At 37.0% G+C, this 15,550-nt stretch overlaps 1 protein-coding gene across 2 annotated transcripts in view; it reads left to right on the forward strand.

The window, feature by feature from the left end:
- GALNT13 (polypeptide N-acetylgalactosaminyltransferase 13) overlaps positions 1–15,550 on the forward strand; it is a 543,861-nt gene that overhangs the window by 75,952 nt on the left and 452,359 nt on the right. For both annotated transcript variants that reach the window (XM_078070807.1, XM_078070808.1), the window contains exon 3: positions 12,003–12,248. In XM_078070807.1, the coding sequence (XP_077926933.1) occupies positions 12,107–12,248 (142 nt within the window). In that variant the 5' untranslated portion in view covers positions 12,003–12,106. The remainder of the gene's footprint in view (positions 1–12,002; positions 12,249–15,550) is intronic.

The raw sequence follows: 15,550 nt of genomic DNA on the forward strand, positions 1-15,550 counted from the left end.
AAGCCATCTGGCCCTGGGCTTTTGTTTGTTGGGAGATTTTTGATGACTGCTTCAATTTCCTTAGTGGTTATAGGTCTGTTCAGGTTTTCTATTTCTTCCTGGTTCAGTTTTGGTAGTTTATACATCTCTAGGAATGCATCCATTTCTTCCAGGTTATCTAATTTGCTGGCATAGAGTTGCTCATAATATGTTCTTATAATTGTTTGTATTTCTTTGGTGTTGGTTGTGATCTCTCCTCTTTCATTCATGATTTTGTTGATTTGGGTTATTTCTCTTTTCTTTTTGATAAGTCTGGCCAGGGGTTTATCAATCTTGTTAATTCTTTCAAAGAACCAGCTCCTGGTTTCGTTGATCTGTTCTACTGTTCTTTTAGTTTTTATTTCATTGATTTCTGCTCTGATCTTTATTATTTCTCTTCTCCTGCTGGGTTTAGGCTTTATTTGCTGTTCTTTCTCCAGCTCCTTTAGGTGTAGGGTTAGGTTGTGTACTTGAGACCTTTCTTGTTTCTTGAGAAAGGCTTGTATTGCTATATACTTTCCTCTTAGGACTGCCTTTGCTGCATCCCAAAGATTTTGAACAGTTGTGTTTTCATTTTCATTGGTTTCCATGAATTTTTTTAATTCTTCTTTAATTTCCTGGTTGAGCCATTCATTCTTCAGTAGGATGCTCATTAACCTCCATGTATTTGAGTTCTTTCCGACTTTCCTCTTGTGATTGAGTTCTAGTTTCAAAGCATTGTGGTCTGAAAATAGGCAGGGAACGATCCCGATCTTTTGGTACCGGTTGAGACCTGATTTATGACCTAGGATGTGATCGATTCTGGAGAATGTTCCATGAGCACTAGAGAAGAATGTGTATTCCGTTGCTTGGGGATGGAATGTTCTGAATATGTCTGTGAAGTCCATTTAATCCAGTGTGTCATTTAAAGTCTTTATTTCCTTGTTGATCTTTTGTTTAGATGATCTGTCCATTTCAGTGAGGGGGGTGTTAAAGTCCCCCACTATTATTGTATTGTCGTCGATGTGTTTCTTTGCTTTTGTTATCAATTGTCTTATATAATTGGCTGCTCCCAAGTTAGGGGCATAGATATTTACAATTGTTAGATCTTCTTGTTGGATAGACCCTTTAAGTAGGATATAGTGTCCTTCCTCATCTCTTATTACAGTCTTTGGTTTAAAATCTAATTTGTCTGATATAAGGATTGCCACCCCAGCTTTCTTTTGGTGTCCATTAGCATGGTAAATGGTTTTCCACCCCCTCACTTTCAATCTGGGGGTGTCTTTGGGTCTAAAATGAGTCTCTTGCAGACAGCATATCGATGGGTCTTGTTTTTTAATCCAATCTGATAGCCTGTGTCTTTTGATTGGGGCATTTAGCCCATTTACATTCAGGGTAACTATTGAAAGACAGGAATTTAGTGCCATTGTATTGCCTGTAAGGTGACTGTTACTGTATATTGTCTGTGTTCCTTTCTGGTCTATGTTGCTTTTAGGTTCTCTCTTTGCTTAGAGGACCCCTTTCAATATTTGTTGTAGGGCTGGTTTCGTGTTTGCAAATTCCTTTAGTTTTTGTTTGTCCTGGAAGCTTTTTCTCTCTCCTTCTATTTTCAATGACAGCCTAGCTGGATATAGTATTCTTGGCTGCATATTTTTCTCATTTAGTGCTCTGAATATATCCTGCCAGTCCTTTCTGGCCTGCCAGATCTCTGTGTATAGGTCTCTTGCCAATCTAATGTTTCTACCATTGTAGGTTACATATCTCTTCTCCCGAGCTGCTTTCAGGATTTTTTCTTTGTCTCTGAGACTTGGAAGTTTTACTATTAGATGTCGGGGTGTTGACCTATTTTTATTGATTTTGAGAGGGGTTCTTTGTGCTTCCTGGATTTTGATGCCTGTTTCCTTCCCCAAATTAGGGAAGTTCTCTGCTATAATTTGCTCCAAAATACCTTCTGCCCCTCTCTCTCTTTCTTCCTCTTCTGGGATCCCAATTACTCTAATGTTTTGTCTTATGGTATCACTTATCTCTCGAATTCTGCCCTTGTGATCCAGTAGTTGTTTATCTCTCTTTTTCTCAGCTTCTTCATTTTCCATCATTTGGTCTTCTATCTCACTGATTCTTTCTTCTGCCTCATTTATCCTAGCAGTTAGCGCCCCCATTTTTGACTGCACCTCATTAATAGCGTTTTTGATTTCGACTTGGTTAGATTTTAGTTCTTTTATTTCTCCAGAGAGGGTTTCTATAATATCTTCCATGCTTTTTTCAAGCCCAGCTAGTATCTTTAAAGTGATGATTCTGAACTCTAGATCTGACATCGTACTAATGTCCGTATTAAGTAGGTCCCTGGCAGTCGGTACTACCTCTTGTTCTTTTTGTTGAGGTGATTTCTTCCGTCTTGTCATTTTGTCCAGAGGAGAATAGATTAATGAGAGAACAAAATGCTAACAGGGTAACAACGTCCCCAGAAAATATACTCTAAACAAATCAGAAAAGACCTGAAGCAGGGGGAAAAGAAAGGGAAAGAGAGAAAAAAGAAAAAGAAAAAAAAAAGGAAAAGATAAAGATAAAAACAAACAAAAACAGAACAAAACAAAAAAAAACCAGAATATGATCAAATATGATCAGGCTGGTACATAGATCAGTGCCACAGACTAGATTTTGCGTGTATTTTGGTCTGTTAGAAGAAAGTGCCTCCCAAAATTTTAAAGAAAGAAAAACTTATATATGTACAAAAATAAGGGTTGATATGCTGAAGGGATGGAATATGACTGTAAAGATGAAAATTATAAAAAATTTTATCAAAGGAATTGATAAGAAGTTGTTTGAAAAAAGAAAGAAGAGGATTCAAAAAAAAAAAGAAAGAGGAAAAAAAAGGGAGAGAATGTGACCAAGCAGGAGAGTAGAAAAAAACCATACATTAGCGATTTAGGGTATATTTTGATCTGTTAGAAGAAACTATCTCAAAATTTTAAAGAGAGAACAACTTATATATATATGCCAAAAAATACGGGTAACTACTCTGAAGGGATAGAATATGACTCTAAAAATGAAAAATAAAAATGTTTTTTAAAAAAGGGATTGATAAGATGTTGGTTGAAAAAGGGAAAAAAAAAATTCAAAAAAAAAAAAGAGGGTAAAAAAAATCAACTTTGAAAGACTAAAGAATCATGGTAAAAAAAGCCATGGATTCTATGTGCATTGTTCCCCTAGCGCTGGAGTTCTGCCGTTTTCATTGATGGGTAAACTTGGTCTTGGCCGCTCTTCTCGCTGATCTTCTGGGGGAGGGGCCTGTTGCCGTGGTTCCCAAATGTCTTTTCCCGAGGCGGAATTGCCCCGCCCTTGCCCGGTCCGGCCTAAGTAATCAGCTCGGGTTTGCTTTCGGGAGCTTTTGTTCCCTGCAAGCTTTCCCTACAGCTTTGGAGGCGGAGAGTGAAAATGGCGGCCTCCCAATCTCCACCCCAGAGGAGCCGAGAACTCGGGGCCCCGCTCCTCAGTGCGCCCCCAGAGAAAAGTAGTCAGTCACTCCCGTCTCCCCGGTCTCCGGCCACACTCCGTGCTCACCCGTCCTATGACCAAGTGTTTCTATCTCTGGCTCACGACCCCGTGTGGAGTCTCCAAACCCAGCAGATCCCTGCGGTGCGCTCCTGCGCCGCTCCTCCCAGGGGAGGAAGGGGAGTCTCCCCGGATCTGCCGCTTATTGGGTCCCTGCTGGAGGAGCAGTGGCCTGACTGTGCCGCGGATCACAGTTTATGACAACCCCGACCTGAGAGCCCGCTCCTTGGCTCCGTCTCTGCAGCCGGCTTCCCTGCTCCGATACCTGGGAGCTCTGCCTCACTCAGGCATCCCCGGTCTTTCTGTGACCCTGAGGGTCCTGAGACCACACTGTCCCGCGTGGTTTCCACCCCCCACTTAGCCACCGGAGTGTCGTCCTCAGTGGAGCCGACTTCTAAAAGTTCCGATTTTGTGCTCTGCGGCTCTATCACTTGCCAGAAGCAGCGGACGGAGGCCCCCTCCCCTGCCGTCTATCCTCCCGAATATCGCCTCGGATTCACTTCGCACGTCCTACCTTCCAGAAAGTGGTCGCTTTTCTGTTCAGAGAGTTGCCGCTATTCTTTTCTTTGATCTACTGTTGAGTTTGTAGGTGTTCAGAGTGGTTTGATCCCTATCCAGCTGAATTCCTGAGACCAGACGAAATCCAGGTCTCCTACTCCTCCGCCATCTTGCTCTCAGAGCTCAATAAAGTTATTTTTTAAAAAAGAAGTTAAGGCTTGGGCTCCTGGGTGGCTCAGTCAGTTAAGTGGCTGCCTTCGGCTCGGGTCATTATCCCAGGGTCCTGGGATCGAGCCCCATGTCGGGCTCTCTGCTCAGGGGGAATCCTGCTTCTCCCTCTCCCTCTGCCTGTCTCTCTGCCTACTTGTGCTCTCTATCTCTCTGTCAAAAAAAAAAAATAAAATCTTAAAAAAAAAAACCTTAAACAAATTTAAAAAAAGAAGTTAAGGCAGTATGTCAAGATGGTGATGGTGGCTTGGTCTAGAGGTGGCAGCAGTGGAATTGGTAAGAAGTGGGTCAAATCTGAAGGAGCCAACAGAATTTGCTGCAAGATCAAATAAGAGATGTAAAAAAAATGTTGCACAGGAAACAACAGATGTTGGCGAGGATGCGGAGAAAGGGGAACCCTCTTGCACTGTTGGTGGGAGTGGAAACTGGTGCAGCCACTCTGGAAAACAGTATGAGGGTTCCTCAAAAAGTTAAAAATAGAAATACCCTACGGCCCAGCAATTGCCCTACTAGGTATTTACCCAAAGGATACATAAATAATAATTTGAAGGAATACATGCACCCCAGTGTTTATGGCAGCATTATCAATGATAGCCAAATTATGGAAAGTGCCCAAATGTCCATCAACTGATTAATGGATAAACAAGATGTAGTATCTATCTGTCTATTTATGTGTCTATCTATCTATCTATCATCTATCATCTATAATGGAATATGGCTCAGCCATAAAAATAATGAAATCTTGCCATTTGCAGTGATGTGGATGGTGCTAGAGAGTATTATGCTAAGTGAAATAAGTCAGAGAAAGAAAAATACCATATGGTTTCACTCTTACGTGGTTTTAAGAAACAAAACAAATGAGCAAAGGAAAAAAATAAGAGAGACAAATCAAGAAACAGACTTAACTATGGAAAATAAACTGATGGTTACTGGAGGGGATGTGTTAAACAGGTGATGAGTATTAAGGAGGGTACTTGTGATGAGCACTGGGTGCTGTATGTAAGGGATGAATCACTAAATTCTACAGATGAAAGAAAAAAAAAAGAGTACAAGGTTTTTGGCCAAGCTATGTCAAATGCTGCTTAGGAATTATGTAAAAGGGTGCTTGAGGATTGACCATTGAACTTAACCATTGAATGTGACTGTATCAAATAAGGTTTCCATATGGCGGCAGGGGCTAACGCCTGTTGGTTGTAAGAGAAAATACGAGGTTAGGGATATGGGATATGGGGACAGTAGTTATACATAATTCTTTCCAGAAGGTTTGTATTAAAGGTCAGCAGGGTGCTGGAAGAACAGCTGAAGAGGGATGTGGAGCCAAATTAGTTTATTTTAAGATAATTATTCATATAGCATCTTTGTATTGATAGCATTGACTTAGTAGAGAAGAAAAAATGATGCAGAAGAGACAAGTGCAATCCATCAGTCAAATCCTATGTGAGAGCAGAGGGTGTTGCACTACTAAAAGGATAGTCATCCATTTTAACACCTGGACTTGCAGATTTAGGCTTGGCAGTAATAGCAACAAGCAAGTTGATACATTCAACATGGCAGTACGCAAAGTACTCTTCTGACTGTTTATGTCTTCTCTGCTAAATGTAGAAGTGTAATGATGGGCTAAGAGGAAAAAGTGTGGATATAGCAATCTGAGAAAGGCAAACAAGGTGCAAACGTTTCCTGATGGATGGAGATTGATTTGAGTAGGAACTGTTGCAGGATTGCAGCAAAGCACTGAAAGTCTACTTGTAGTGTGATGTGAGTTTATAGTGTTAAAATGATAACAAGCAGCATATGGAGGTTGGGGGGGTGCTCTTTCAAGGTCATGTTCATCTGTTTGCAAGTAGGAGTAGAATAAGGGAAAGTTGGATTAAACTGTGTATTAGTTTGGTAGACCTGCCATAACAAAGTATCACAGACTAGGTTGCTTACCCACAGAAATTTTTCTTCTCACAGATTTTAGAGGTCCAAAATCAATGTGTCAGCAGGCTCAGTTTCATTCTGAGGTCTTTCTCTGTGGCATATAGATGGCTGCCTTCTCTGTTTTCACATGGTCTTTCCTCTGATAGTATCCTAATCACCTCTTTTTATTTGGATTAGGGCCAATGTGTATGACCTCATTTTACCTTAATTACCTCTTTAAAGGCTCTATCTTCAAATATAGTCACATTCTAAAATACCGGGGATTAGGACTTCACATACGAATTTTTGGGGATGGGTGTGGCAAAATTCATAATAATAATCCATAACAACCAAGTGCTGGAGTTTTAAAAACTTAAATGTATTTGAGTGAGAAAGGAAATATGTAAGACATTTGAAATCTTGTTCTCGTATAACTTACTATTTAAGAAAGAGGGACACATAATAAACAAATTAAAAAACCAATTCATCTTTTAATATGTCTGGGGGTAATAGGTGCAAAGAAGAAAGATAAAATCAGTTAAGAAATACAGAGTGACTAAGTTGTGTGTGTTATTTTGTATAGGTTGATAGGAAAGCTCTCCAAGATTTTACATTTGAATAGGAAGGAAGTAAGAACTGAAGGAAGTAAGAGCAGGAAGCCATGACCATGTCAGTGGACAGAGAAAACAGCATATGCAAATGCCCTGAGGCAAGGTGTATGTAAGGAATAGTCTGGAGACCCAAGTCACTGCCATAGAGAACAATTAGGAAAAGGTCAGAAAGATAGAATCAGGGAATCAAATGATAGGTACACAAACATTTTGGTTTTTGCCTTAAAAAATGAGGTATAATTTATATAGAATGAAATGCACAGATTTTAAGTCTACAGTTCAAAGAGTTTTGACAATTGTAAAATCCTGTGTAACTCTTCCTGATCAGAAACTCTACTAAATATATTTGCGATTATTAAACATAAAATACTGTAATTGTAATACTCACAATTATTAATATTAAATATATTTGTGATGCTCATCTTGCCCCCTGACACCCTGAATACATACATACTGAATATACACTACTTCTGAAAGGATGGGCAAAGAGAATTCTCACTCTTTTTTCTCATTCTTTTGATGATGTTCATGATCATAGTAATATTACTGTTACTACTACTACTAATAACTAATGTATATTGAGCCCCTCCTAAGTGCCAGGCACTGTTATAAGAGCTTTGCATGTATTAATTCATTCAGTACTCATCATTGCCTGTGAGGTAGGTATTATTGTTCACATTTTCTGATTAGGAAAACTGAGGCACAGATTTAAGTAACTTGAATTAAGCCATACAACTAGTGAGTGTTGGAACTCAGAATCAACCCATGGCATTCTAACTCTGCAGTATATAAATTTAGATCTTATGCTAGGTTGCCTCCTAATAGTCAAATTTTATGTTATGAATATTCCACTTTCCTTAGTTTAAAAGCAAGTGAGGGCCCCTTTTTCTCTTCTCTTCCACTTTTTCCACATAGGCATTCATTTGACATTATTTTTGCTTCTTTCTCTCTTAGTATATATTCCCGTGTGGTGTGATTTTTTTTTTTAAAGACTTTATTTATTTATTTGACAGAGAGAGACACAGCTAGAGAGGGAACACAAGCAGGGGGAGTGGGAGAGGGAGAAGCAGGCTTCCCGCTGAGCAGCGAGTCCGATGCGGGGCCCGTGTGTTGTGATTTTTATAGTGGATCCTTTGGTTTAGGCTGTGGGCGGATCCCCTTAGCTCATCTTAATTTTTGATCTTCATTCAGACATAGATCAGTCTTCCTGTCAAGCATACCTGTGGCTAATGTAGGGCATTTTTTTTGTGTGTGTGTGTGCTTACACATTAGATTTATCAGTCCGTAAACCAAATTCTGCAAATTTGTTTAGTCATCAGCTCCCAGAAGCTCCTGCACAGCTATTTAAAACATTTGAAGCATGTTGGTGCCTGAAACTTCTGGGAGCACTACCAGCAGTCTTCCACTAGCTCCCAGGATCCTTTGGCAGCCTCACATATAGCTTCACAAAGTAGATAGAATAAATTTGCACCTATTATGCAATTTCCTATAAAATAAAATAAGTGAGTACAGATAAAAATATGTCTAATAGCAACTAAACTAGACTCTCTATGCAAGTGATAACCTCGTAATTCAAAAACAAAAAGCTTTCTCCTTATTTAAAAACATATTTACCAAACTCCTAAGCTTTATCTACATTTTTTAAATTTAAAATCTGTTTTTGGTAAAAAAAGAAAATGGTGCATATCTTCAAACAAAAATCATGTAATATGTCATAGAATGTCTGGCTAATATCATGATTTGGTGGGCAAGAAGAAAAAGAGAGGCAATCTAACTAGCAAGATGGTACTTGATGGTTTTCTTTTAAAAGTATTCCTACCTAGAGAAATACTTTTAAAGAGAGAAATAACTGTGCTCAAAAGATATTGAAAAAATTAGAAAGGGGCTGTGTTTTCAGATAGAAGAGCCTGTAGTTTATACAAGTTAGTCATGTTCCACATTGGTTTGGCAAGCCAGCGATATTGCAGAACTTGGATTTGGTTTTAGAAACCAAGAAGTGTTTGCAAATAAATGGAGACTTACTGGAATAAAAACATAATACAGATGCTGATTCTCTTAAATAAACCTGGGCCACCAACTGTGCTTATGTTGGTTACTGTTACTGTGTATATTGTACCATCCTTCTGCTCAATCAGTTTTGTTCTCATGAAGAATATTGGGATACAATGTATGAGGTTACTAATATACAAGTGCCAGCAGATAAAACTTAGGAATGATAAAATTTAGTGTATTTTCAAGATAGAGGTGTTTTCAAGGGAGAGATAGAATTAAAAACTTGAAATACATGAGGAAAGACTTTCACAAACAAAAGTTTAAACAGCAGTGTAGTTTTATCACTTAAAATAGTGAGGAGGCTTCTCTCAGTGCTAATGTCTTGATATATAGTTCTATCAGGCTATGAAATTAGAATAATTTGAATAATGCTTGAAGTGGCAATAAGATACGATTTTGACTTTCTTTTTTTTTTTTTAAAGATTTTATTTATTTATGTATTAGAGAGCGAGCGAGAGAGAAACAGCATGAGAGGGGAGAAGGTCAGAGGGAGAAGCGGGCTCGCCGCTGAGCCAGGAGCCCGATGTGGGACTCGATCCCAGGACTCCAGGATCATGACCTGAGCCGAAGGCAGTCGCTTAACCAACTGAGCCACCCAGGCGCCCATGATTTTGACTTTCTATTATAACTAAAGTTTATATTAAATTCTGAATAACCTTAACTGTTAGGCTCTTATTAGGAAATGTCTTATCTTAGACATTTTAATATTTAATATTAAGTGATTTCACATTTTTTCTTATAATACTATTTTTTATATTTTCTTTTTAAAATGTTCTCATACTTTATCTCACTTAAGCCTTACAATATTTTGTGAGGTGAATACGACAGGAAATATGTTATAGTAAAGGCAATGAAGCACAGAGAGGCAAAATGCCTACCTAAAGACATCTTTTCATTTTAACAGAGCCAGGGATGATGTTGTTTATGCCCTTTATAATAGATCTTTATATAACACATAAGAGCTTTTATTACAGGATCTTTTATTTTAAGATATTCCTGTCTTAAATCTGGGGATAGCTATTTGGTAACCATCAGTGTTATATGTACTTTTCTGTGAGACTTTTTTTCCCACAATAAAGTGAAGGGAACTACTTCATCATAGGACCAAAGAAAGGCAGAACATTTGATAGCTTGAATTGTTTCATATCTCATATTCAGTAAAGCATGCACAAAGTAAAAGGGAATATACATAGGGGAATTATTCCCTTGTTATCAGGTTTAGAGGCTGAGTTCCAATGTTTAGGTATAATATTTACAGAAAAATGAAGTTGAAATGAGATAAAGTAGATAATTAACATGCCATTTTTTTCAAGAAAAATAATAAGCAAACAGATAAACCCCCAAATATCATGTATTCCTTCAATTTGCACATTTTGCACCTTTCTTTTTTTAATACTTATATGCTGAATAAATGTAAATTTAATGTAGAGATTGAAAATAGACTCTGTTATATTTTTTCAACAGTCACTCTATGTAAATTTTTAATTCATTGTGAGTCTGGGTAGGTTGTAACAGGCAGCAGCATTTGTGTTGTTTTATCATGTAAAGCCAGCTGCCATTAATTTAAAGAGCTTCTGCCTCTGCAAATTGCACTTTGATGTTTTTATTTTGAGACAAATATTTATAAAATATTCCAAGTATCTTTGTATTTAATAGCTGTTCTTCCCAAATATCTTTTAAAACTATATTACTTATTCACATCAAAGATTTTATGTTTGATATTATTTTATTTTATTTTTTTAGAGAGAGAGTGAGTGGGGGGGTGGGGGAGGGGCAGAGGGAGAGGGAGAGAGAGAATCCCAAGCAGGCCAACCTGGGGCTCCATCTCATGACCCATAACCCTGAGATCATGACAAGCCGAAATCAAGAGTTAGACACCCAACTGACTGAGCCACAGGAGCCCCATAGTTGATATTATTTTAAATGTAGCAAATGATATGAGAATATTTTTGGCTTGTTATATTTACTTAACTGTAATTTTATTGTAAATTAATTAACCAGGTAGTTATTGCTCTTTATAGTATAAATAAAAATATGTTTATGGTATTAAATCTATACTTACTTTGAATGTCTCTCAATAATTGTGCACTTACCTGTTATGCCTTTTAGAATTTGTGCTTTGGGTATTTTAAGTCACTTTAAACTAATATTTTTTTCCTCTCTGATAATTTTTTTGAAAATATGCTATCCATTCTAAAATACACATTTGTGGTGGATACTTTCTGTGCAGACCAGATGGGGTTTTTAAGGCTACGTAACTGATGTAAGTCCTTTTTGAGAATTTGAGAATTTTTGTTTGTTTGTTTTATATGTTAATATTAATAATTATCTTTTCTGCAAGATGCTTTACAGACATTATTGTGGTTAGTCCTTATTGCAAATCTTTAGGTTTGGCATTGTTATTGTCATTTTATAGATGAGGAAATAAAGGCTTAAAAGGGTCCCACAGAGGGGTGCATGGGTGGCACAGTAAGTTAAGTGTCCGACTCTTGGTTTTGGCTCAGGTCATGATCTCAGGGTGGTGAGATGGAGCCCCGCAACCAGCTCTGTGCTCAGCATGGAGTCTGCTTGAGATTCTTTCTCCCTCTCCCTCTGCCCCTCCTACATGTGCTCTCTCTCTCAAATAAGTAAATAAATCTTTAAAAAAGTTTTTTTAAAGGATCCCACAGGTAGGAGGTGAGTAGATACAGGCCTGTCTGTGTATAAAGGCCAGTTCTTAACTACTATAATATATTGATCCCAGGATGATTTCTATTTCAGCAGTTTTGGCTCCTCAAAAGTGCTGAATCAGGGTAAATTCAGGGCTGCTCTATTTGACAACCTGGTGGTCTGCAGAATATCATGATAGGGCTTTTTAAGAAAAGAATACAACCTGAAGAAATCAAATAGTTGTCAAGTTCCCAGCAGACTAGTGACAGATCTAGGATTAGCTGTTAGAATTTTAGCCCCCTGGCTTGCTTACAGTTTTCATTTATTTAGGCTTTTCATTCTTAATTCGAAGGCTGAGTGCTGATTATATATATATATATATATATATATATATATATATATATATATATATATGGAAAGATTAAATAAATCATATATTTCATGTTATAGCTCCTTTATGCAAAACAAACTATACAATAATGAAATTTTCTTTTCCTTCTTCTTTTTTTAATACAGTGGGATGCATCCTGCTTTTATCTTGGTGTTCACCCCTGTGGCTTGGATTTATCACAGTAGCATCTGTCTTCGATCTCTGTGTTAACTAGAAATCAAGGGAAGACATGAGGAGGTTTGTTTACTGCAAGGTGGTTCTAGCCACTTCACTGATGTGGGTGCTTGTTGACGTCTTCTTACTCCTGTACTTCAGTGAATGTAACAAATGTGATGACAAGAAGGAGAGATCCCTGCTACCTGCACTCAGGGGTAAGTGCTTATGAAGCAAATGTTGCTTTTATAGAGATGAGAGTTGTGGTGATTCTTGACAAAACGTGGAACTTTGAAATAGGGATTTTTTAAGCTGTTGAGTTAGAACAGCATTTTGGCAGAACTACTAATGTACATTTAACCATGGGAAAGCTACTTTACTTGCTTGGCCTCAGGGGTCTTGTTGGAAGAAAGGAGAAGAGATAGCCTCTAAGGTACCTTCCAATTCTAATAATTCCAATGTTCTGTGACTGTATGGAAAGAACAATTTAGTGAACATTCAAGTAGGACAGAATTTAAAATTTAGGCTTCCAGAAGCAACAGCTCTTGGAGGCTAAGCACACAACATAAAAGGGAAAAGCTACTAAAGTCAGGTCGTGGGGACTGTAGCAAAATGCAAGGACACATGACACCCCTACAGACTTCCAAAAACAATAAATGAACAAACAAACAACTTTTTAAACAAAACACGTGTTGATGGGCAGATTCAATCTGCGGGCAACAGATCGTTGCCCCATAATTTCAAGTGCATGATAAAGTCACTTGAACTCAGTATTTCCTTCTTTAGGGACCGATTTCAATGACTACATAAGAAACATAATGATTTTTATAAATGGTGATTTATTAAGTCAAGCCATAGGGATTCATTTTCTGCAGTTATTCCAAATAATTTTCTCTATGCTTTTTGTTGACTTCTAGATTTATTAAAATATTTCAGTAATATTCCTAGTATAGGAGTGCTTCTAATGTATATAGGATGCTTGAAATTCGTTTTATTATCATTGAGATAAACATTGTTTTTCTTGAAATCTAATTTACACTAATTCTCTGCTTAGCAAAAGTTTTCTTTATAAATATGATAAAAGGTAAGCTTTGAGTCCCATTTGGAATGTTTGTACCTTTTAGAAAAGTGAATCTAAATTACTGACTTGAGTTTTGCATTTGCTTAATGGATGTAGTCAGCTTTTAATGTTACAGATATTTTTGAGGTTATTTACTAATCAAAATATGTGAATAAACAGAATTTTATTGATACTATTTGGTTATATGAGGCTTAGGAAAAACAGAAGAGCATTTCCAAAAATTAGTTTTTGTTACAAGAGTATTTTGAACTTTTTTTCACTTTAGATTGCAGTAATGCTCTTGCTTAATTGGAGAAATTATGACTATCTTCCCCTTTTTCAAAGTGAGTTTCTCTCACTGTAATTTTTGGCTAACAAAAAATTGAGAGAAAGTACTTTGGAAGTGACTGAGCCTAGACCCATTTAGGTAGTTTATATGCATATTTTATGCCTTTATACTAGAATTATTCAAAGAGGAGAACTTTATGAGTCTATCAGTTTTTGATAAATGAACATGGGGATTGATATGCTGATCTTTGGTTAAAATCCCAGAAAAACTCCGCCTTCTCTGCTTCTTTGTTAAGTCAGTTGAGCTACTGCTTGGCTGAAAGTGTGTTTTGATGGATCTCATCAGTTTGGAATGATCACTTTGTCATTTGTTGAATAGAGACATCTAGATTGGTCACAAAAAAATGTCATAATCTGATTCAGCAAAACTATGACAGCTTATTCTGCGAGTACCAAAAAAGTACAGCTTTGTTGATTGAAGTCCTTAATGCTCAGTCTTAAATCTCAAAATGTGAAATTTAACGATGCAAGGCAAAAGTAGTAATTTTTCCTCATACTTAAGTTGTAAAATTAAACTATATTCTTCTTATTTTTAAGGCTTATTTAATGTTGTACATTAATATTTGTCTTGAATATATGGAAATAGACTTTAGGGTTTTAAGTTTATTTTCTATTGTTACTTCTTATTTTAGAATCTTTATTTAGGAATTGTGCCACATATTTAAAATGATATTTTATTTATAGGCAGACAGTGCTGTGCAAACTGTACTTGACTAAATATTTCATGTTCTGCACATGCTAAAAACAGGCTTTTTGACTTAAAGTTGATCCTTCTGAACTTATTTGTCCCCATTATTAAAAAAAAGGGTTTGAACTTGGTGGTTTCTCAGATCCCTTTTAGTACTAAGTTTTAAACAATTTTAAGTGCCCACTGTTAGCATACACTATGAATTAATTTTTGAGACACGTTTGTTCATTTATTTATCAATTCATCAATTATTTAAGGGCCTACTGGATCAACACTTTGTACACCTTAAACTTACATAATGTTCTATGTCAACTATATCTCGAAAAATAAAAGAAAGGAAAGGAAAAGAACATAGCCAAGTGATGGACAAAGGAAAGGAAGGTACTAGAATTTTTATGAAATAACAGAGATTACAGGATACTTCTTTTTTTTTTTTTTTTAAAGATTTTATTTATTTGACAGAGAGAGACACAGCGAGAGAGGGAACATAAGCAGGGGGAGTGGGAGAGGGAGAAGCAGGCTTCCCGCCGAGCAGAGAGCCCGATGTGGGGCTCGATCCCAGGACCCTGGGACCGTGACCTGAGCTGAAGGCAGATGCTTAATGACTGAGCCACCCAGGCACCCCTACAGGATACTTCTGAATGAGAAAAATGCAGAGCTCTTCTAAGATTAGAGTAATTAAGACTATAGTATTGGTACAAGGGGTCACAATGAGTAGCCAAATTGTCTAATGGAATAGCGTAGAGACTCTAGAAGTAGACTTACACTAAGTGTTTGGACATTCAAAATACAACAAGAGCATCACAGAGCAATGGAGGAGAGAAGGGCTCTTTAATAAATGGATCTGAAAATAAGATGATCATCCATGTGGAAAACAGGAAATTGGATGCCTAACTCGTGTCATAAACTAAGATAAACTTTGGATTTATTAATGTCAACAATAAAACTAAAACTTTTAGTGAAAAAAATTTAGGCATTTATAAGACCTCGAATTAAGGCACAGTTCTAAAACACTACACGAAAAACATTGACCATAAAAGAAAATATAGATAAATTTGACTATTTGACTATATTAAAATTGAGAAAGTTGTTTCATTAAAATATACCTTAAAAGAGAAGTTAGAAACTGTAGATGTTAAAAGAGCATGCAACTGAGAAATTATTAAGTGTATATACACACACACACACACACACACACACCCTACACATACATATGGAGATATATATCACACACATGCACATACACACACACACTATTATTAATAAGAAAAGTACAAATAACCCAATAGGAAAAAGTGGGTGACAGGCATGAATAGACACTTCTTAGAAAAGAAAACGCATATAGCAACAAAAACTTATGAAGAAATACTTAACATCAATTGTGATCAGGGAAACACAGACCAAGGCTATAATGACATATTTAT

This window comes from Halichoerus grypus, chromosome 4, assembly GCF_964656455.1.
Source record: "Halichoerus grypus chromosome 4, mHalGry1.hap1.1, whole genome shotgun sequence".
Classification (NCBI taxonomy): Eukaryota; Metazoa; Chordata; class Mammalia; order Carnivora; family Phocidae; genus Halichoerus; species Halichoerus grypus.